The 23791-nt window shown below is 38.2% G+C and overlaps 1 protein-coding gene and 1 long non-coding RNA gene across 4 annotated transcripts; one reads left to right on the top strand and one right to left on the bottom strand.

Moving 5' to 3' along the window:
* Positions 1–1502: 1502 nt before the first annotated feature.
* Positions 1503–23326, top strand: LOC145960421 (uncharacterized). Of its 3 annotated transcripts, none has more exons than XM_083079877.1 (8): positions 1503–1710; positions 20331–20648; positions 20776–20976; positions 21046–21218; positions 21767–22223; positions 22296–22406; positions 22541–22691; positions 22787–23326. In XM_083079877.1, the coding sequence occupies exons 5-8, from the start codon at positions 22090–22092 to the stop codon at positions 23069–23071; spliced, it is 681 nt and encodes a 226-aa protein (XP_082936003.1). In that variant the 5' UTR covers positions 1503–1710; positions 20331–20648; positions 20776–20976; positions 21046–21218; positions 21767–22089; the 3' UTR covers positions 23072–23326. The 3 variants fall into 3 exon arrangements, with proteins under 3 accessions (XP_082936003.1, XP_082936005.1, XP_082936004.1); XM_083079879.1 differs by having other exon boundaries at positions 1504–1710; positions 22581–22691; XM_083079878.1 differs by lacking the exons at positions 1503–1710; positions 20331–20648 and having other exon boundaries at positions 20671–20976.
* On the bottom strand, positions 2431–3361 carry LOC145960647 (uncharacterized). Its single transcript, XR_014435437.1, has 2 exons — positions 2649–3361; positions 2431–2566 (listed from the first exon to the last, which is right to left on the bottom strand). It is a non-coding gene; the product is annotated as an uncharacterized LOC145960647 (long non-coding RNA).
* Positions 23327–23791: the final 465 nt, after the last annotated feature.

The following is a 23791-nucleotide window of genomic DNA, read 5'->3' as shown; positions in this document are numbered from 1 at the left end:
ATATACCCGTTTGCTCAGTGAATCAAATAATAGAAGATGGTGGGTGCGGCCAATAAATAATGAAAAAAAACGGCGTGCTAAAGGCTTCCATTTAATCTATTTTCGTGAGCTAATAGAAACAGATCACGAAGAATTTTTCAACTGGACCAGAATGTGGCCACATCAATTTAGAGATCTTTATAAACTCGTTCGCTCTCGATTGTTAAAAAGAAGTCGTCGTCGTTCATTACATCCAGAGCTGAGGCTGGTTTTGACTCTATCGTAAGTATAAATCATGTTCTTCATTCACATCTTTCAGTTTAATACGTAGTCTTAATGTGTTTTTTTTTCACTTTGATCAGGTATTTAGCTCATGGGGACAGCATGTTTTCCAAAAAAGCTGAATTCAGAATTGGAAGATCAACGGCATACAAGATTGTGCCTGAAGTGTGCCGCATCATATGGGATGTGTTGCAGGCTCGTTATTTGGCACAACCAACACAAGAAGTATGGAAATGTATTGCCGACGAATTTATACAAAAATGGCAATTCCCTAATTGCATTGGGGCATTGGATGATAAACACATTCGGATTCAATGTCCCCCAAATTCTGGCAGTCAATATTCAAATTATAAGAAATACTTTTCATTAGTTTTGATGGCTGCATGTGATGCAAATTACAAGTTTACAATGATAGATATAGGACAATTCGTAGTATCAGTGATGGTGGGGTTTGGGCACACTCAGATATGTCTTATCTTCTTGATAATAACTTGCTTAATGTACCACAGAAGAAGGAATTACCTGGCACATTAATAGCAACGGAATATGCGCTTGTAGGTGATGAAGCTTTCCCCCTTAAAAAATACTTGCTACGCCCATATCCCCGTGTCCAGTTAAACGACGAGGAAAGGGTATTTAACTACCGATTGTCACGAGCACGACGGGTCATTGAAAATGCTTTTGGCATTCTGGTGTCAAGGTGGCGAATCCTTACAAGACTCTTATGTTGTTCTCCAGAAAATGCTGAGCACTTAGTCAAGGCCTTAATCTGTCTCCACAATTTCGTGCCGCGATGTTCGTGTGACCTTCAAATGACTCTTCAAGGTCAAACCAATGGTACCATCTTATGGCCCCCTCGAAACCAAACAACTTTTGTCTGAAACATTTTTCTCTCCCGGGCTTGGTTTTCGAGATATTCGACTGGATGGATTAAAATGAGCCACACTGTATATATATATATATATATATATATATATATATATATATAATTTTATATATAAGTAGTATAGCTAGGCGGGTTCTAACTCAGGTCCTCTCAGGGGGGGGTGAGGCGCGAGGGGAACCGCGGCGCGGGGGAGTGACGTCACGCGCGGGGAAGGAGGAATTTCTGCGTGCGGTGAGTGACGTCACACGCGGGGAAGGGGGATCCGCGGCGCGACCGATGGACGAGGAGGTCCGCGCGGGGAAGGGGGAATCGCGGCGTGACCGATGGACGAGGGGGTCCGCGAGGAGAAGGGGGATCCGCAGGAGAACGGTGCGAAGGTGTGGGGAAGGATAGCGCTACGTGTGGGAAAAGGATAGCGCTAAGTGTGTGAAAAGGACAGTGCGACAAGGATTGCATCAACGTGTGACAAGGATAGCGTCAACGTGCGACAAGGATGACGTCAACGTGGGACAAGGATGACACATTGTAAGATGGCGCATAGGTGGGAGAAGGATGACGCAAAGGTAAGTGAGTGAGTGAGTGAGTGAGTGAGTGAGTGATAGCGACGAGCATATGAAAGAGAGAGAACGATAATATCGCGAACAACGCGTGCGAGAGAGACAACGATAATATCGCGAGACAACGCGTGCGAGAGAGAATGATAATAGCTAAGATAACGCGTGCGAGAGAGACAACGATAATATCGCGAGAACAACGCGTGCGAGAGAGAATCATAGCGCAAGACAACGTGTACGAAAGAGAGAACGATAATATCGCGAGAATAATGACGAGTGTGATAGAGACAACGATAAATTCTTATAACTAGCGCGAGAGAGATAGCGCAAAGGATGGGAGCGCAAGGGAAATGTGTGTAAATAAATACATTTTTTTTTTCAATACTAAATATAAAATTTATTAAAGTGTGTACATTTATTGTGTCATAGCACGTACGAGAGAGATTACTTATTCTATCTAATGCGGCGTCTACAATGAGATTTTAAGGAGACTTAAGTCTTACGCCTTAAGTCTCCTTAAAATCTCATTGTAGACAACGCTTAAGCGCGAGAGCAAGAGATAGCGCGAAAGAGCAATGACGAACGCAACGAAGATATCGCGATGCTTACAACTAGCGCGCGAGAGAGATAGCGCAAGGGATGGGAGCGCAAGGGAAAGGCGCGTAAATAACTGCAATTTTTTATAAATGACAAATATAAAATTTATTATGTATGTAATACAATTGTGTGTGTGTGTGTGTGTGTGTGTGTGTGTACTAATATATAATATATATAATAAAATATATAATAATAATAAAATATAAAAAAATAAAAAAATATATATATGGGGGGGGGGTGATGCGCCGGGCTAAGGGAGAGGCCGCTTCTGGAACAGAAGTGAAAAAGGATGCTGCGTTAATAAAAATATATTACGATAAGATTTATAAAAAGAAAAAAAAAACACTTACATCTATCAATCCATTCCTCTTCTCCTTCTTCCCCTTGTCTTTCTTCCTCTTGTTTTTCCTCCTCTTCATCATCCTCCTGTTCCTCTTCTTCCTGCTCCTCCTGTTCTCTTTCCTCCTCCTGTTCCTCTTCTTCCTGCTCTTGCTCCTCCTGTTCTCTTTCCTCCTCCTCTTCCTCTTCAATGACCCTCCATTCCTCTTCTATTTCATCGTAGGGCTCTTCCCCGAAGAGCCGCCGCAGGTCGAAAATATTTTCGACCTGGCGACTCTCCGGAGTGTCGCCCCACATATAAGAGAAATGGCTTCTCCTTACCCGGCGCACCGTCCGCACCCATTGTCGACGCTCTATGTCAGTGCTGGGATTTACTTGCAACTTTCGGCCAGATTTCTTAGTTTACGCCTACTGTTCCCCTCTTACCGCTCGCGCCACTCGTAACTAAGGAGCGCTCAGGAACGTGCGCGTCACAAATGTAATGTGGCAATCTATCTATCTAAGTTCTCTTTATTGTAATTACGTTTCAAAACACAAATATTTTAAATTGTTACAGAACATATACGTAATTAATAATAGAATAATTATTTTTATTATTAATAAACAATAAAGAGAACTTAGATAGATTGCCACATTACATTTGTGACGCGCACGTTCCTGAGCGCTCCTTAGTTACGAGCGTTCGGTGGCGCGGTCGCTAAGGCGCGAGCGGTAAGAGGGGAACAGTAGGAGTAAGCTAAGAAATCTGGCCGAAAGTTGCAAGTAAATCCCAGCACTGCTCTATGTTAATAAAACCAGGTATCCGGACTTCATCCTGGAACTATATCAAAAATATTTGTTTAAAAAATATAATTAATATAAATACACAATTTTTTACAAAATAATCACAAAAAACGATACTTACATTCCACATGAACGTCAGCTTCAGGAACAAGATGCACAATAGATCAAACATTTTCCTTTTCCATTCAGGATAGATATGTATATGATCCATTTTTTTAATTTGACTTTTTGACACGCACTTCTTAACTCGCATACGATTCAGAACTTTGTGACGAGGCAACGAGGTCTCGGCACGAGATTTTATAGTAGAGATGTGGCATTATCACCAGATCAAAAACGCGTCGTAAGACAAAAGTATACGCAGTCTCATGCAACTCAGCATGATATAATATTAATATTATCATATCGCGACTTTCTGAGGAGACAATCGTATCAGTACAAAACTTTAGAATAGGGACATATCATTATCGCTTTACCAAAAACGCGTCGTAAGACAAAAGTATGCATGTTCCCATGCAACTTAGCATGATATAATATAACGCTATAATATAATGCGTCAACCCTGATCGAACGCCCGTCGAACGGAAACGAACGACCGTCGAACGGCTATCGAACGGAAACGAACGACAGTCGAACGGCAATTGAACGGTCATCGAACGGAAATAAACGACCGTCGAACGGTCATCGAACGGAAACGAACGACCGTCGAACGGCTATCGAACGATTGTTGAACGACTGTTGAACGGAAATGAACGCCCATCGAACGGCAATTGAATGGTCATCGAACAGAAATCAACGGCTATCGAACGGAAAACAATATTCAATTATCAAACAATTATTTAAATGTATTACCATGAATCGAAATATCTAATGACAGCTGTGTCACGTACGGAAACACGATATTGCCCACGTGCATAGATAAGGAAAGAAAGGAGAGAATAAGAAAGACGATAAAAATATATTGCATCATCAATTTATTATAAATATGGATTCGATGAATCATTATCATGATGTTTCAACCACCAATTATAAATCTTAAATACATTTTGTAAAGCGCAATTTTTTACATGATTTTCACAACGCACAGTATTCTTAACATCTAACTTATTTAAAGAAGCTATATCCTCATAGTCTGCATCCAAAGTTTCGATAATAACATCGTTTCTCGCATCATCGCCCAGTATATCGGCCAGCCATTGTCGTTTTTCATGCCCTTTAACGTATACGAGAGGTGACACATCATCATCCTCCTCCGATGGGTTACACCCATCACCGTCGTCGTAATTAAACGTTTCGATTTCCAATATGAAACGTGTCCATCATTCCACGATAATCCATGGTGATTTTTCATCAGCCATAAAACCTGGCATCTCTCAGATTTTGTGAGCATGTGCCATGGTTCGGGACATGTAAAAATGTAATGAGAAAGTACGGATCCCTTTCTCGGAACCGCAGCTTCCTTCACGACAAAATTTTTCCCAACGATAAATCCTTGTAGATCCACAAACGTTGGCGGAGCCATGATGACAAGATCCGATCGCAGACTGATGTCGATCGTCAAACATCTCAATCTTTTATATATTTTTTTTTCATATGCAATGGAGGGGATATTTGCTGACTTATATAATTTTGCAGACTATATTGGTCAATGGATTATATTCGACAACCCGATCGTGCAAGATGAGACAATAGGCGGTAGTATTCGCCGGTATATTTTCCCTGCATTCAAACTCTATTCTCACGTCCACGGTAGCAGTTTTGACAGACTCGTTTTGTCGCAAGCAATCAATGACCGCGAGAGGACCGCAATGTAGAAACTTTGAAATGGTTAATAGCGTGGTGCTGTTATCGCATTCGTAATAAGATTTGCGAAAACGAGAGTACATGTCGAATAGGACGGCGAATCTATTTTTTTCAAAATCTAAATTTAAATCATCGTAGGGATAAAATTCCGAGTTTAAATAGAGTTTAACGTTGGTCAATTTGCAGTCATCGAATAATGTAACATCTTGTGACACTGAATTCTTTTTACCAGTTTGCAGTGCAAAAATCACGTATCGTGGTTTCTCTAGCTGGGAGGCGGCTTTCACGGTCCATGAATGCTTAGTCGTGCTATGCAGCAGAGGAAATTCGTATAGATCCCAAGATCGGAAACTCATGTTCAAGTATCGTCCGCTTTCCAACATTCATAACATCGACAATTTATTAATCTCGTTCAATATTACATGAAGCATACGCCACTGTATCTTGAGTAATTCAATCTCAGCTTCCGACGATGGATGTCCGAATAGACAATTATTATCGTTGCGCGAACGTATCAGAATCAATTCGTGACGAGCGTTAATCACAACGCGTTTATAATCTTCGCAAAATCCCAGCAACATGTTGAGCGGTACGCAATAGTTGAAATAATTTTTGTCACCATTGTACGTCAAATCCCACGCAGCGTCCTTCAAGTTTATACTTATCTGGTGCGTCAAAGAGACATAATTTTTAAGCGTCGAAGTTATTCCAACATTTCTGTTACGATCAATCTCTACTCCGTCGAGTTCGTATTGAAGCTCATCAAACATGAATGCGACGCAATTGTTTCCCAATACAACCTTCATTTCGTCATTCGCTTTACGCACATTCAACTTTCCCTCGATGTAAAGAAAACTTTCGCACGGTAACGTGTACAAATCCTGATGTTGTATAGGTATTCGTATCTCATCGCTGTATCCAAGTGTCGTATTGGCGTACGGATTGTACGTGTGAGTCTCAATCTTGACGATGCGATCGTCAAAGACTGGCTCACCTCCGATATTCAAAATATCAATCATTCTTTTCGTACGGTGAATTCCAATGATTTTAAAAATTCACGATTCAACGCGCTCAGCTTCTTCTTAACGGCTATCTTATTATTGTCACCCGATACCGCAATAGTATTGTCCTTCGTAAAAGTATTGTCTCTTGCGTGCTCCGTTTCGTTCAGCACGAGCATACTATGTTTGTCGCCGCCGTATATGCAATCTTACGGTAATTTCCTCTCCTCGAGCAATCGACCTCTTTGATCCACATACGTATCGTTAAATCCGTAATGCTCCGTACGATGATCGGCAGATAAATGATCTGTGCCGGCGTTTCCGATATCTTATATCCTGGCGGTACGCTTGGTGAAAATTCATGTATCGTGTATACGCGCACGCCATTGCTGTACGCACCAGTAGTCACGTTACATTCTATACGAATAATATTTACGTTTATAATATTAACCGGTTCGTCCGATTCGTACCACTTGTGAGGTTGCAATATACGATTCGACGAGAATCCAAGCAAGGATCCTACATTGTCGGGTTTGGTAAAGTTTATTCTGTAGGCGCATTTGATTTCACTCTTCAGTGTGCTATGATTGGCGCGGAGCACTATTGGATATTCCTCATCATAATTGTTTTCAACATCTCTGGAAAGGTGTTCATCTCGCAAAATTGCGCGTTTGAGATAGTCATTTATAGCGTGCAATTCGTACGATCCTTCGGGAATCGTAATTTCCTTGTCGTCGTTGCCAAAATAAAATTTATTATTCGAAAAATTTACGTTTGGAATCGTATGATAAGTTTCAAAATCCGTTAATCCGAGCTCGTAATCGGCATTGGTCAAATCTATAGCGGGAAAATAGCTTACAGCGAGAACGCTGCTTTTGCCAGTCAACGTAAGTGTCAGTGACATGTCGAATGAATACTGAGTCGTGACGATGGATTGTTAGACTTTAAATTGATCGTCGACTGTTTGAAGAAATTTTAAACACAATTGTCCACAGATGCTCTGATTGTAACTTTGATAAGATGCGTAATTGTATTCAATTTTCACTCGTCCGAAATATCGCACAAGTTCCTTGGGTGGTCGAAGATTTCCAAAACTGTCGAAATATACAACACGATCTCCCCTCTTTGCGTACGCTACCCAATGAGTACCGGGACCATCAACGTCATCCAAATTGACGATACCGCTCTCGTTTCGTCGTACACCGCTTATCGGTAAATTATTGCGCATGAAAACACCTCTAAAGAAAGATATGTGCATACGTTTCGCCAATTGTTCCAATTGCACGTTAGTTGTACCCGTAGGCATTTTTAATGTTTTTTCAACGTTTTTTTTTCTCTTAGACTTTGTTGAGAATCCCTGTCCACGCTTGTACGGAGCGAGATAAAGTCCGCGACCTTCCATAGCGCGATTGTGACGCTGCATCTCTTCCAGCTGACGTTGCGCCGCCTTGCTATCGTTTACCGCCTTTGCGATTCCCGCCGCACCGCCGGCCAAAGAACCGACAACTCCCAACAACGGTAAAAGTGGTAAAATACCACCGCGTTTCGCTACTGGAAGTATTCGTTTTTTCCTCCTCTTTGTCGTCGACGGTTTTTTCATCCCCATGCCGAGTTTTGTCTTTGCCTTCATTGCCGCCCAAACAGTCGTAACGGCTGCTCTTTCGCCAAGAGTCGAATCCCTCGCGGTAATGCGTTCTCGCGCTCTTGCAGCTAGTATGCGATCCCCGACGTGTCGTTGACCGAGGTCGTTGCTTCGCGAGTAAGCAATGTCGTGCTCGCGACAAGCGGCGTCCAATGGACTGATGCCTCGATCGCCTCTAGCCAATCGTTTCTCTAATCGAGTTCCCGGGCCGCAAAACTGATAACCGGGAATATGTAATTCGATGAGAAGCGAGTTTATCGCACGATTTAAGAGACCGCTACCTCTTACAATTCTCGCTGACATTCGTAGCAATCTTTTATTAACGGTGGTGGACCGTCGATGTGTGTTCGCTGCCACGGCTGATTGTAATGTCGCATGCACGAACGATATTGTCGAACCTCCGAATCAGCCTTTATATACAGGGTGATTCTGAACAAACGTTTGTCTGTAAAATATCAAATTCTTGAATGAATTCTAAGACGATTTTTCCTCTTGCAAAATTTTGCCCGGAGCTTAGTTTTTATACTATAAAGGAAAATAGTTAACTACTTACGGAACGAGTACAAGAGGTAGGCAGGGACGGCGCGATATAGGCGATTACGTAGGGCACTCGCCGCGATCAACTGATTGCTATACGCGATGACTGTAACAATCAGTGTGTGTGTGAGAATGTATACGCACACACTGATTGTTACAGTCATCGCGTATAGCAATCAGTTGATCGCGACGAGCGCCCCACGTAATCGCCTATATCGCGCCGTCCCTGCCTACCTCTTGTACTCGTTCCGTAAGTAGTTAACTATTTTCCTTTATAGTTTAAAAACTAAGCTCCGGGCAAAATTTTGCAAGAGGAAAAATCGTCTTAGAATTCATCCAAGAATTTGATATTTTAAAGACAAACGTTTGTTCAGAATCACCCTGTATTCTGGAAGCTTGTCCCACAATCGTTCCACGTAATCACCAAAATTTTGCAGTAAAACAATCTTTGGGATATACTGCAGTTGTTCGGCGGTAAGCCAGAGAATGTCTCTTTTATCCGACAGAAGGAGAAACTTTTTGATACTGAGCGGTTCCGAGTCGAGACACCTCTATAAATAGGTCTCCCCCCTTGTGATCATTCGCAAAATTGAAAGAGAAAACATGCGGTTCGTGCGACAAGCGCGGATAATCAAAGTATCAAATTTCGACGATAAACTAATATCGGAGGAAAAAGTATGCAAGCATGGAAACGTGCTACCGACTACTATACGCGGTATCGTTTGCGGCCCTTCAAACTGCGGTAAGACAAACGTGTTGATTAGTTTGATAGAAAGTCCGTACGGTGTACGTTTCGAGAACGTGTACGTATACTCGAAATCGCTTCAACAACCGAAATATAGATACTTGGAAAATTTACTAGCACCTATAGACGAAATTGGTTATTTTATATTCTCTAATAACAGCGATGTCATTCCACCGAGCGAGGCGCTTCCGAATTCCATCTTTATCTTTGATGACGTGGCATGCGACAAGCAAGATATGATAAGAGAGTACTTTGCAATGGGTCGACACTCGAGCGTCGACTGTTTTTATCTTTGTCAAACGTACGCCAAGATACCTAAGCATCTTATACGCGACAATGCGAATCTTTTGATTTTATTTAAACAAGACGGCACAAACTTGAAACATGTGTACAACGATCATGTAAATACCGACATGTCTTACGATGATTTCCGCGCATTGTGTCAGAAATGTTGGCAACGCAAATATGGCTTCGTAGTCATTGATAAAGACAGTACGTTGATCAATGGACGATATAGAAGAGGATTTAATGATTTCGCGATACCGTAAAGCGATCAGTCGTCATCGACACATCGATCGAGCATCATGAACGGCGATCGTGAAAAGATTGCGAGAGAGATTGCAAAAACGAGCGAATTGATTCGCAAAAAATATCGCGTTTTGAAAACTGATAAAATGGAGGAAGACGTTGCATTGGAAAGACAATTTAAGCCAATTACCGAACCTTTAAAACAGCTTGTCGAAAATACTGTGGAATCTGATGCGTCGAAAATCGAGCCATTGAGTTTGACGTTTGGAGAGAAGCACGAGGAGAAAAATAAAAGAGTCAAAGCAAGGAATAAAGCGAGCACGGATAAATATGCCGATAAACCATTCGCCGATATATTCGACACCGAATCGATCAAAACGAAGGAAACAATTTTCTAATATGGCTACTGTTTCTACTCCGATAAAAGTACAACCGCGTCAAACAATACCATCACCATCCGTCGAAGAAATTTACGAGACCACGCCCGATTCGTTTGTAACATCGGTCCGACACGAATTAGAAACGTCCGAAGGTCAGGAAACGTTCCAAGATCATTTCGGTCCGCTAGCGCAAAAATATATAGGAGCTATCATGAGTGTTGATAAAAATAAGAGTATGGATTACGTCTACGGTGTTAAATTTACCAGCGAAGAAATGATGCTCGGTGATAAACGTTTCGATGTGGACATGGAAGATAATATAATTATCGATGGAATAAAATATACGGGAACCGAAGGTATCTACGATTTGATTTTTAAAAATATTCCCAATCATAAAAAATACACTCAAGACGATTTGTATAAATATCAAAGCATATTTAAAGCAACAAATGCGTATAAACGTGACAACAAAGTTAATAATCCTATTAAAAGTAATAAAGGATACAAGTACAAATATATAATTGCGCCATTATTCCCCGATAGAAAGGTGGGAAGAGGTATAGACGCGTCGCGCACCATGACGCTAAGCGACAACATGATCGATTACGTGCATTGGAACGATCCCAACGAATTGGTAGATCGTTTGCGATTGCTGGACGCCTCGCGTCGAGCCGGCAACAATGCTCACGACAATGAAATCTTGTCAATTATCGAAGAACTTCGCGAGGCCGGCATTATTATAAATTAAACTATGCGTCGACGATACGTGTCATTCGGTCGATGTTCTCGGTACCGAAATGTCGATTAATAAATTTGGATTATCGCTCGGAACGTCGAATAATTTGTACTATCAATGGAATGGATTATTGAGAAATTACGTTCGCGATAACGCTCTCTGCCAGACTACTACCGGCTTTGACGCAAGGTCGCGCAAGATTCAACGCGTAGCGCAACCGGAAACTGATACTGACGCCGTCAACAAACGATACGTGGATAAACTTTTGAGAGATCGACAGGGAGAAATTGAGCAAAAAATTATCGCGCTCGAAACAAACGTGCAGGCGCTACGAATAATGATAGACGAGATAAAGAATGTGCTGAGATATGCAACATCTGACTCGGCACAGTAAACGAGACATACTAATATCGCAATATTAATTATGCCTCGATCAAACGTGCGAAAGAAGAAAAACACCTTCGAAAAGCGACAATTAGTCGAGGAATTACATGCTCCGGCGAGAAGAAATTTTCCACGAAGACGCGTCATTGTACACGGATACGATCTGTGGCAGGCGGACGTGGTCGACATGCGTTCGTACTCTCGACTCAACAAGGGTCATAAATATATACTCACAGTTATTGATGTGTTGAGCAAGTATGCGTGGGCCGTACCGCTCAAAAGTAAGAGCGGAAACGAAATGTCCGAAACGATTGCAAAGATTATTGAAGACGATAAAAGGTGTCCGAAAAATTTTCAAACCGACAGAGGAAAAGAATTTTACAACGCGAGTGTGCAGAAACTCATGAAGAAACACAACATTAATCATTACTCGACATATTCCGTTATGAAAGCCTCGGTCGTGGAACGATTCAACCGTACTTTGAAAGACAATATGTGGAAAATGTTTACGCTCAACGGAAATTACAAATGGCTCGACGAGCTATCTCGACTCGTTGCAGAGTACACTCGGCAACCAAAATGCCTTAACACCTGAATTTGCTCGTGTCAAGGCATATTCGGACGACGTACTTCCACTCTATTATAATTGTGCGTCATGACTATTTAATATCTGGCAACGATGTTTCAAAGCGATTTTACGCAAAATTCAAACTAATGTGTGACATATCTGAAAAAGTGGTTATATGTCAAATATGTCAAAATGTATATGGTTAGAAAGTAAGTAATGCACATTAATTATATAAAATATTAAAATAAAATACATTAAATATATAAAAAATATAAAGCGTGATATGAATTACACATATTAATGCCAGTTTTTATTGTGTGTCACAGATTTGAGGACGAGCGACTGGTGTTCAAATATAAAAACTTGCCAGAAATAAAATACAAAAAAGAAAGGGGAAAAGGAAGAGAAAAAGTATAATGAAAATATGATAAATATATATATTTTTTTGAAATTATTATTTGTATTTGTATACAATAATAAATAAATATAAATTAACAAGTAAATGTTTTTATAATTAAAAATAAATATAATTAAACATATAATTAACAGATATAATACATACAGGTGTAACACTATGTAACAATATGCAATATCATGAATATTACTGAATATTAAATGAAGTTATCATGGATAGCTGGTCAATTCAGAACAAGAGAAACTATACGTTTCTTTCTCTGCTAAATTTCTGGAAAAAATAAAACATATATATATATATATATATATATATATTATACATGTAATTTATTTTTTTTATTTTTTATTATTATATATTACTTACTAATACGGTATCCAATATCCTTCTTTTTCTATTACCAGCTGTAATCTTCTTTGCATAGAATGAATTAAATTCTGTGTATATCCTTCTTTCTGCGATAATTGTTGCCAAACTTGATGCACGTGGTTTCTTAAAGCATCTCTTGTCCTGAGTTGACCAGCTCTCCATGATAACTTCATTTGAGCCCAAACATTTTCTATTGGGTTTAAGTCTGGAGACTTTGCTGGCCATCTAATTTGTTGAATGTCTGGATTTTCAGTGAACCATGCTTGCACCAATCTGGAAGTATGAACGGCACTATTGTCTTGTGCTATCTTAACAATTGGATATTGATCTTCAGGGAAAATTCGTCTAATTGCCGGTTTTAATATTTCTTCTAAAATTTCCACATATTCTTCCGCATCCATCCTTGAGGATATCTCTGTAAGTTCTACTAATCCATGAGACGTCATGCATCCCCAGAAGCCTAATGTGATTCTGCCGCTAGTTCCTGATGGAAGAACATACTTCGGATTTAACCGTTGTCCCTTTGGTCGCCAGACTCGATATCGCCCTTCTTCTGCGGATGAAAAAACTTTTTCATCCATCCAAACAACGGCATTCCACTCTTCTTGGGGTGTATTCAAATGTTGTCTTGCGAATAACATTCGTTGCTCTCTATGTCGAGGCTTGAGCTCTATTTTTTTTGCTGCAGGCTTACAGTGAACTTTTGCAGCACGTAGGCGACGTCTTATTGTTTGTGCACAAATATTTATATCCCTGTTCCTCAGGATATTTATAACAGAATCAAAAGGATTTTCGTCAACAGCTCTTATAATTTCTTGATTTTGTTCCGGAGTAGTCTTCTGTGGCCTTTTATTATTTTTGCGATGGTCTTGAAGATTTGCCATACCTCTTTCTTCATGTTTTTTTATCCATAACGCAGCTGTCTGACGAGTGCATCCCACCATGTTTGCAATTTCAGTTTTATTGTATCCAGCTTCATGTAAGCCAATTATTTTGCCTCTGTCTGCTGGTGATATATTTGCAAAAATATTATTTCTGTCCATTTTATATTACAATATTTATATACAGAATTCTGAAAAAAATATTCTCTCTTTTCTTTTCTTTATACAGCACAATCTTGCAAAATCAATACCTTGCTTAGTAACAAACAATATACTATTATTATATTACTGTGACACATAATTATAAATATTGTAATATAAAATGGACAGAAATAATATTTTTGCAAATATATCACCAGCAGACAGAGGCAAAATAATTGGCTTACATGAAGCTGGATACAATAAAACTGAAATTGCAAACAAGAGCTAATAGAGCTCAAGCCTCGCCATAGAGAGCAACGAATGTTATTCGCAAGACAACATTTGAATACACCCCAAGAAGAGTGGAATGCCGTTGTTTGGATGGATGAAAAAGTTTTTTCATCCGCAGAAGAAGGGCGATATCGAGTCTGGCGACCAAAGGGACAACGGTTAAATCCGAAGTATGTTCTTCCATCAGGAACTAGCGGCAGAATCACATTAGGCTTCTGGGGATGCATGACGTCTCATGGATTAGTAGAACTTACAGAGATATCCTCAAGGATGGATGCGGAAGAATATGTGGAAATTTTAGAAGAAATATTAAAACCGGCAATTAGACGAATTTTCCCTGAAGATCAATATCCAATTGTTAAGATAGCACAAGACAATAGTGCCGTTCATACTTCCAGATTGGTGCAAGCATGGTTCACTGAAAATCCAGACATTCAACAAATTAGATGGCCAGCAAAGTCTCCAGACTTAAACCCAATAGAAAATGTTTGGGCTCAAATGAAGTTATCATGGAGAGCTGGTCAACTCAGGACAAGAGATGCTTTAAGAAACCACGTGCATCAAGTTTGGCAACAATTATCGCAGAAAGAAGGATATACACAGAATTTAATTCATTCTATGCAAAGAAGATTACAGCTGGTAATAGAAAAAGAAGGATATTGGATACCGTATTAGTAAGTGATATACAGGGCGATCCTGAAAAACGTTATGTCTTTAAAATGACGTATTCCTGACACCATTCTAAGACAATTTTTCCTTTACCAAAATTTGATTTGAAGCGTAGTTTTTGAATTATGAGCAAAAATAGTTAGTAAATCATGCGTCGGGTACAGAAGGCAGGCAGGAGCGGCGCGGCGTGCCGCGAGCGCGGGCGCAGCTGACCGCCCGACGGGTGATTATCACCGCATGAGTCGCTAACTATTTTATCTTATAACATAAAATTATGCTTTAAATAAAATTTTGGTAAAGAAGAAAATGTCTTAGAATTACGTCAGAAATACGTGTTCCTTAAAATAACGTTATTTTAATAATGAAAAGTTATTCCGGATCGCCGGCCGTCCGACGTTGCAATCAGCTGATTGCTACACGCGATGTGTGTATGGCGGAGTGTGTGCGTAAGAGAGAGAGAGAGAGAGAGAGAGAGAGAGAGAGAGAGAGAGAGAGAAAGAGAGAGAGAGGGAGGGTAGGAGGGACAGACATTCATACACACGCACGCACTTTTTTTCTCGCTCTCTTTCTCTCTTTTACGCAACACTCATACACTCTCTTATTCAGTCTCTCACTCACACTCTCTCGGTCACTCACTCACTCACTCACCTGCTTACTCACTTGCTCACTCACCTTGTAGCAGCGTAGCGAATCTTCATGCTATGTATTGTTATCTGCTGCACGGTTATGATTGCTAGAGATGCGCGACACATCGAAATTTTTTCGATTATTAGTCTCACACTCGATTGACACAATACAGATTACACGATAACGAGTTTACTGTTTATTCACTCACTATTGATTTATCGATACCAAAAATTACTTTCAAAGAAACGCGAATGCAAACAGCACATGACTCGACGCGAAGCGACGGACCGCGGAGACTGCGCGACCACAAGAATTATGTTGCCAGAAACGCGACATCTAACAAACGACTTGCGCGTGGCGCGTGATTGACGCGAGATAAGACGAATGTAATTAAAATTACATTATTCTTGCGATTGACTTAAATCTTCGCATCGTGAATGCAATAATTTCGAAAACGTAATAACGTACAACACATGCTTTTTAAAATAATAATTATTTATTATAATTAGAAATAGTTATTATTTATAATAAATAATTAATTTTTTAAGTATGTTATTATACGTTTCATGTTTTCTACCGCATTCGCAATGCGAAGGTTTTAGCCGATCGTTCGTCTTATCTCGCGTCAATCACGCGCCACGCGCAAGTCGTTTGTTAGATGTCGCGTGTCGCGTTTCTCATCAACGCAACATAACTCTTGTGGTCGCGCAGTCTCCGCGGTCCGTCGCTTCGCGTCGAGTCATGTGCTGTTTGCATTCGCGTTTCTTTGAAAGTAATTTTTGGTATCGATAAATCAATAGTGAGTGAATAAACAGTAAACTCGTTATCGTGTAATCTGTATTGTGTCAATCGAGTGTGAGACTAATAATCGAAAAAATTTCGATGTGTCGCGCATCTCTAGCAATCATAATCGTGCAGCAGATAACAACAATACATAGCATGAAGATTCGCTACGCTGCTACAAGGTGAGTGAGCAAGTGAGTAAGCAGGTGAGTGAGTGAGTGAGTGACCGAGAGAGTGTGAGTGAGAGACTGAATGAGAGAGTGTATGAGTGTTGCGTAAAAGAGAGAAAGAGAGCGAGAAAAAAAGTGCATGCGTGTGTATGAATGTCTGTCCCTCCTACCCTCCCTCTCTCTCTCTTTCTCTCTCTCTCTCTCTCTCTCTCTCTCTCTTACGCACACACTCCGCCATACACACATCGCGTGTAGCAATCAGCTGATTGCAACGTCGGACGGCCGGCGATCCGGAACAACTTTTCATTATTATAATAACGTTATTTTAAGGAACACGTATTTCTGACGTAATTCTAAGACATTTTCTTCTTTACCAAAATTTTATTTAAAGCATAATTTTATGTTATAAGATAAAATAGTTAGCGACTCATGCGGTGATAATCACCCGTCGGGCGGTCAGCTGCGCCCGCGCTCGCGGCACGCCGCGCCGCTCCTGCCTGCCTTCTGTACCCGACGCGTGATTTACTAACTATTTTTGCTCATAATTCAAAAACTACGCTTCAAATAAAATTTTGGTAAAGGAAAAATTGTCTTAGAATGGTGTCAGGAATACGTCATTTTAAAGACATAACGTTTTTCAGGATCGCCCTGTATAATAATAAAAAATAAAAAAAAATAAATTACATGTATAATATATATATATATATATATATATATATATATATGTTTTATTTTTTCCAGAAATTTAGCAGAGAAAGAAACGTATAGTTTCTCTTGTTCTGAATTGACCAGCTATCCATGATAACTTCATTTAATATTCAGTAATATTCATGATATTGCATATTGTTACATAGTGTTACACCTGTATGTATTATATCTGTTAATTATATGTTTAATTATATTTATTTTTAATTATAAAAACATTTACTTGTTAATTTATATTTATTTATTATTGTATACAAATACAAATAATAATTTCAAAAAAATATATATATTTATCATATTTTCATTATACTTTTTCTCTTCCTTTTCCCCTTTCTTTTTTGTATTTTATTTCTGGCAAGTTTTTATATTTGAACACCAGTCGCTCGTCCTCAAATCTGTGACACACAATAAAAACTGGCATTAATATGTGTAATTCATATCACGCTTTATATTTTTTATATATTTAATGTATTTTATTTTAATATTTTATATAATTAATGTGCATTACTTACTTTCTAACCATATACATTTTGACATATTTGACATATAACCACTTTTTCAGATATGTCACACATTAGTTTGAATTTTGCGTAAAATCGCTTTGAAACATCGTTGCCAGATATTAAATAGTCATGACGCACAATTATAATAGAGTGGAAGTACGTCGTCCGAATATGCCTTGACACGAGCAAATTCAGGTGTTAAGGCATTTTGGTTGCCGAGTGTACAATACGCGAAAACATCGCACCATCGGTATGAGACCTGCCGACGTCACTCCGGCGATCGCCGAAAAACTTTTAAATACGGTGTATAGCAACGTAAAAATTGCGGCTCCGACAAAATTTAAAGTAGGCGATTCGGTACGCGTGAGCAAATACAAGACCATCTTTGAAAAAGCTTTCACACCAAATTGGACGACCGAAGTTTTTAAGATTGTTGAGGTGCAGAAAACTAATCCCGCGACATTCATACTCGAAGATTCGTGTGGAAATCCCGTCGCTGGAGGATTCTACGAATACGAACTACAACGCGTCGCTAATCCCGACGTATATCTGATGGAAAAAATTTTGCGGGAAAAGGGTGATGACGTATACGTAAAATGATTGGGAATGGATAAATCACACAACTCTTGGATACATAAAAATAATGTATTATAAACATTTATTAAAATAATATATATATAAACTATATAAATAATTTAATATATAAATATTTAATAATATATAAAATATATAAAATATATACATGGTTATGTACAAAATATATACAATTAATAATAAATAAAATATACATTTATTTACAAAGGTATCCTATAATGTCCCCACGGTAGCGTATCGGTGGTTTCGGGTACGATATATCGCTTGTCATCGTACGGACTCAGAGCAATTTTTGTCTCGCGGATTGTGTATACTTGATGTAATTTCTATCGTATACACGATTGCTGACGCGTCATTTCAATCTCATCATGCAAACACCGCGTGTAATCGTCAAACGTTATCGTTCTCGCGACAACGTTACTCTTGACGCCTTTAACTTTCTTCGTGTCCTTTTTCCCATTCACTCGTAACGCATACATCTTTGCTCTGACAATGAGCCCGACGAATTCGGTCATTATGGCATCGTTGTTTTCGTCCTTCATCAGGCCCGGTACCTTCTTATTTACAAGCGGTATACCGTACGCATTGTCTACCGCATAATCGCTCGTGTCGAATCTGACGATATCACACTTCATATTCTCATACACATCCGCGCACTCAATGTGATATATGAGACTATCCGTATCAGTGTACATTACCCGGCATTTGTCGCGATACATTGGCGCCATATACTCGTGATGAAACTCGTACAAACACGTCTTGGATATGTCGAGTATGCACATACCCACGTAAATTGGTTTGTAGAATTTCACCTCGAGATTTCGCAATTCCACAGCTATTAAGTTTTCCGAAAAAACGCTTTTGCTGTGGAAATTTGGCTTTGCGATCATTGCCTCTGCGCCGTATCGTCCGTCCCAGTGCGTTATGAGCCTAACATCTACACGATTCCGCACATTTTCCATCGTTTTGCCAAATACCGCATTGTTCATTAATTTGTATAAATTTTTTTCGAAATCATTTTTAGCCAATGTTCTAAAATGTGTATTTAGTTCTATATAATTTCGAAGCCATGGAGATTGAGAAAACTGTAAAATTCTATGTATTTTTGTGATGCGAAGACCGTGACGCATACACTGCTGCAGGTTGCGGTAGTGTATCACGTAACGCTTCTTATCGTATAATGTTGCGAGCAGCTTGAGCTCTCGCTTGCCAGGTGGTTTGTCGCGTGTCGGGCAAAACGGTAGATCAGTGTGCGCATCGTGAAGATGTTGCGGGTACTCGAGATCGACTTCGAGGATATAGCTTGTAGGCGAATCTAGCGCGATCGATGATACGTCAAAATTGGACACGTCGTCGACCTATCGAAAATCGGCATAGGGCAACGGCTGACACATTGCCCATCCGTACAAGTTATTTACATCGAAATACATCAAGTATGACGATGGTTTCGATGGATCGTACGACTCCATGTACTTGTTATTCGCACGAGCGTATCTGTTGGAACATTGGCTCAGACCGCCGCGTATATTACGTTCGATAAACATAACCATATCGATATCTGTAAGCAGCTCGAACGTGATCTTGGTATGCTTCAACATGGCGTCCCACGTGTATCCGGGGAGAGTATAGTAATACGCGGGGTCGAGTCCGTAACTTTCGATACATTTATCGCGAAAGTTTTCAAAAATATCGGCTAATAACAAGACATCGATTTTGAGGTACAAGTCGCTATATTCGCCTAGCGTCCGAATGGAGAATCGCGTCCAGATGTTCTCGGCGTGCGTGTAATCGCTTTCGGATACAGTGTCACCGGTCAAGGAACTGTAAAATGATTCGTGCGGTGGTAAACACGTATCTTGCAACTTGTCAACGGAATCGATGTATTCGTATGGAAAGACGCCTTTCCGTGTTAATAAATTGAAATTTTCTGTTGATAAATTTTGAAATTCTGATTTTAAAATTTTGAGTTTGTCTTTGTCCAAAAATGATGCCAATTTGTCGAGACTCGATGCGAGAAATTCGAATGAATCGATTAAACGTAATTTTACTTAATTTTTTGATTTCTCTTCTTTAAGGACAACATTTTTAGTAAACGAAATATATTTCTCTTTTGTTATCAGAAGTAACTCGATTTTCCCTTCGAACGATGTGGCTATTTCCTCGATAATAAAGTGCGAATCGTAACCTGATAAATTATGAAAAACTATGGGAATGCAAAAAGATTCTTTATAATTTAAATTGCAATTTGAATGGGCGGGACCTCTGTACCGCCCGGTCAGATGGCAATGATCGCGTACGCGTGTATCGTATTCCGCGAATGGTTTTTCACATATATGACATTGAGTGGCGCTATGGAATTTTTCCCACTCTTCGAACGTCAAATCTACCATGGGGACATTAGTAGTTAAAATACTTTTTACACGCAATGCTAAATTTTTAAGGTCTTCAACGAACCATGCTATACAATCGACACTGCGACGCGAATGGTACGCCGATAATGATTCGTCGTACGAACAATGTACATAATATGCGATACTAAATACCCGATGGTGTTGATACGCGTTCTTCTCTTCCTCCGTCTTGGTCAAAACGCATTCCAAATCGGCGTATACGATGAATGGAAGCCGCTCCTTCCGATTAAAGTTGTTAAACTCGAGCCATTTGTCCTTATCGCTCGGTAATCGGATAGCGCAACCATTCATCTCACGGCAGTCGACCGTATGTGACTGCAACTTGTCGTCGGAACTAAAATAATGCAGGTATCTGTAAAAGAAAAAAATTTTTAATTAATATTTGAACAATTTGTTATATAACTTATAATTATTTGAATTATATAAATTAAACTTACCGGTCGCAGATATATTTTTGATTCCTGTGTTTGCTTAGTTGTGAGCTCACGAGCCGGGATAAATTTTTGATCCAAGCGAAATGTCCGACGTTGTTGCCGTCTTCCACGTATAGCAGATTCACATGCTTATCCCGCTTTTGCTCCGTAAGACGTATCGGAACAATGCCTTCGTTTTCAATGCTGTACACATTGATCGAAACGTCGTTAACAAGTTCAAATTTCTTAATCTGATTCACAAGGTTTGTTTTTTATTCCTGCACTGGCTGCACTAGTTCAAAAAGTGTACACTAAAGCGTTCGTTATTCCAGAACTGGTGTAACCGATACCGTTCGTTATTCAAGTGCAGGAAAACTTAGTGCACGAGTTCACTGAACTGGCTGCACTAGGTCCGGAGGTAGTGCAAGCAGTGTAGAGCAACCAAGGAGGTGTTTTTTATTCCTGCACTGAATATAGCCGGCAATTTCAAAACTTAAAGGTTAATGTAAGTATAAAAGTAGAAGTTTTTTTAGATCAAAAAAATTTTACAAAATTTATATTTCAATATATATATATATATATATATATATATATATATATATATATATAAACTGATTTTAGTTATAAATAATTTCTAATCTGGATTTAATAACATAATTTTATCAAATATTTACTGTCTGCTTTAATAAATATTAGATAATTCTAATACCTTCAGAAATGCATGTTACGTGTCCAGTTTGATCCACTAATATATTTCCTATGGCATCTTTTTTTATTCTTGCTGTTTCTGTATTTGCCATATTGTTTTTCACTGTAAATATTATACATACATATGTTTCAAATAAAATTATTAAAATTACTATTATTAGATTTCACAGATTAAGATTTTCTAACCTTACAAATTTTATATTCTACTCAACAGTAACTGGTAACGACTTTTACTATATAAATTGTGAACATTATATATATATATATATATATATATATACCTGTATATGTACACATGCATAAACACATTAAAATATGAAAATTAATATGTCTCATTATTTACAGGGGGACTAGAATTTCAATTTCCGTACAAAGAAATTGATTTTAATTGTGATAACATTCTTTGTACTGTAGACGACAAAGAAATATTAATACAATTAAATGATGATATATTTAATAACACGACACACAATAATGTCAATCAATCAACGATCAACCAACAAAATCAAATAAACAATGAAGTTGTCGAAGCAAATAGACAGGAAGCTTTTTCGTGGACTGATGCGAGTACAAAGTTATTTTTATCCTTGTACAAAGAAAACGTAGATCTTGTTACACAAAGAAAAATTAAAACAAAAAGGATTTTGTGGCTAAAAATAACCGAACTAATGAAATTACAAAACTATAATGTTTCTGCTGCACAAGTGGAAAACAAATATAAATCATTGGAACGATCTTTTAAAAATGTAAAAACATATAATAAAAAAACAGGAAGGAATAAGATAGCCTGTCCTTACGAGACGTAATAATTCATTTTTATATAACAATGATTAATAATTAATACTAATTAATAACAGTTTTAATTTCATTACAGAGAGTTAACAGAGCTATTAGGCGGAAAACATAGCATTGAACCTTTACTACTGTCAGGAAATAAAGGCATAAATTCAAACAATAATGAGAGAGCATCTACATCTACATCTTTGTAAGTGTTATATTACATTTTAAATAAACAAATAGAATCTTTAAAAGAAAATATTTGTATATAATTGATTATATATATATATGTGTGTGTGTGTGTGTGTGTGTGTGTGTGTGTGCATACATATCTGTTTGCAGTATAAATGAAGATAATAATAACATTATTGCATCGCATCAGGCAGCATTTGAGTCTAATGCAAATACGACTCACAATAAATCAACATTGCAACAGGAAACATATGAGTCCACATATGATAGTGAAAATACTTATAACACAAGCGATAAAGAAGTAAGTAGAAAATTATATACAAGAACAAGAAGAATGATAATTTTCCTATCTTATATTTCCTTTCAATAAAAAAATAATGACAATATTTAATTTAGAATATTAAGACATCCAAAATGAAAAGCCGTACTAAGAAAAGTGGCACTACGGCACGAGTTTTAGAAGTGTGTCAACAACATCTTGAGAATGTAACGGATGACATACGCCAAAAAAATAAAAATCAGGATGAGATCCAAAAAACAATATTAGAAGAATATAAAGCAATGAGAAAAATACACGAGGAAGGAATGATAAAGATGCAGGAGCAATTGATCATTGCAAATACATTACGAGAAGAAAAAAACAAATTATTACGGGACTTTTTAGAAATGCAAAAAAAGTGATATGATATATGGCGATAGAACAAAGATATGTGATATAAGTCCAAAGATATTTTAAATAAGTCTATATTTGTTGTTCAGAGGATATCACTATTTTATTTATTTCTTATTGTTAGTATGATCTAATGTGATAGTACTGTTGGTTCTTATGTGATATTAATGTTTGCTTTTTTTTTGTGATATTAATGTAAGTTTAATTATATATTTAAATGTATTTAGAGTATATTATAGTACAGAATATATATTTTTGTTTTGAGATTCAGATATTATGAAGATTATATCACTAACAATAAGATAATATCAGTAAGGATTTTCAGTTTGTTTTTATTTTTGTTTAAAAATATATTTATTTTGAAGAAATACAAAAATATTTATAATAAAAAAATAAATTATGTCTAATTGTGTAATTTTTCTAGAATAATTATATAAATTAATATATTATGAATAAGATGTTATATACATAACATGTTTTTCAATTGACAGTTATTTTATGACATATCTCATCCCGTTTATGTATACCCGTTTCATATTCTCTTGGTGCTTCGTTGTTTGGTATGCATCTATTTTATGCATCTATATCTGGTTGTTGGTCGTCTAACGCTGCTTCAAAAAGTTGTAAGTCTTCGATGTTGGCCAGGTTGTGTAAAACACAGCACTCATGTATAACACGTACCATGCGTGGGATATTTCGTAGTTTCAAATGGTACAATTGGCGAAATCTCT

The sequence above is a fragment of the Camponotus vicinus genome, unplaced genomic scaffold (assembly GCF_025532165.1).
Source record: "Camponotus vicinus isolate PSW18456_S1 unplaced genomic scaffold, iyCamVici1.0 SCAF_10, whole genome shotgun sequence".
Classification (NCBI taxonomy): domain Eukaryota; kingdom Metazoa; phylum Arthropoda; class Insecta; order Hymenoptera; family Formicidae; genus Camponotus; species Camponotus vicinus.
Note: the sequence above shows the minus strand (reverse complement) of the source record. Positions and strands in the feature narration are given on the sequence as shown.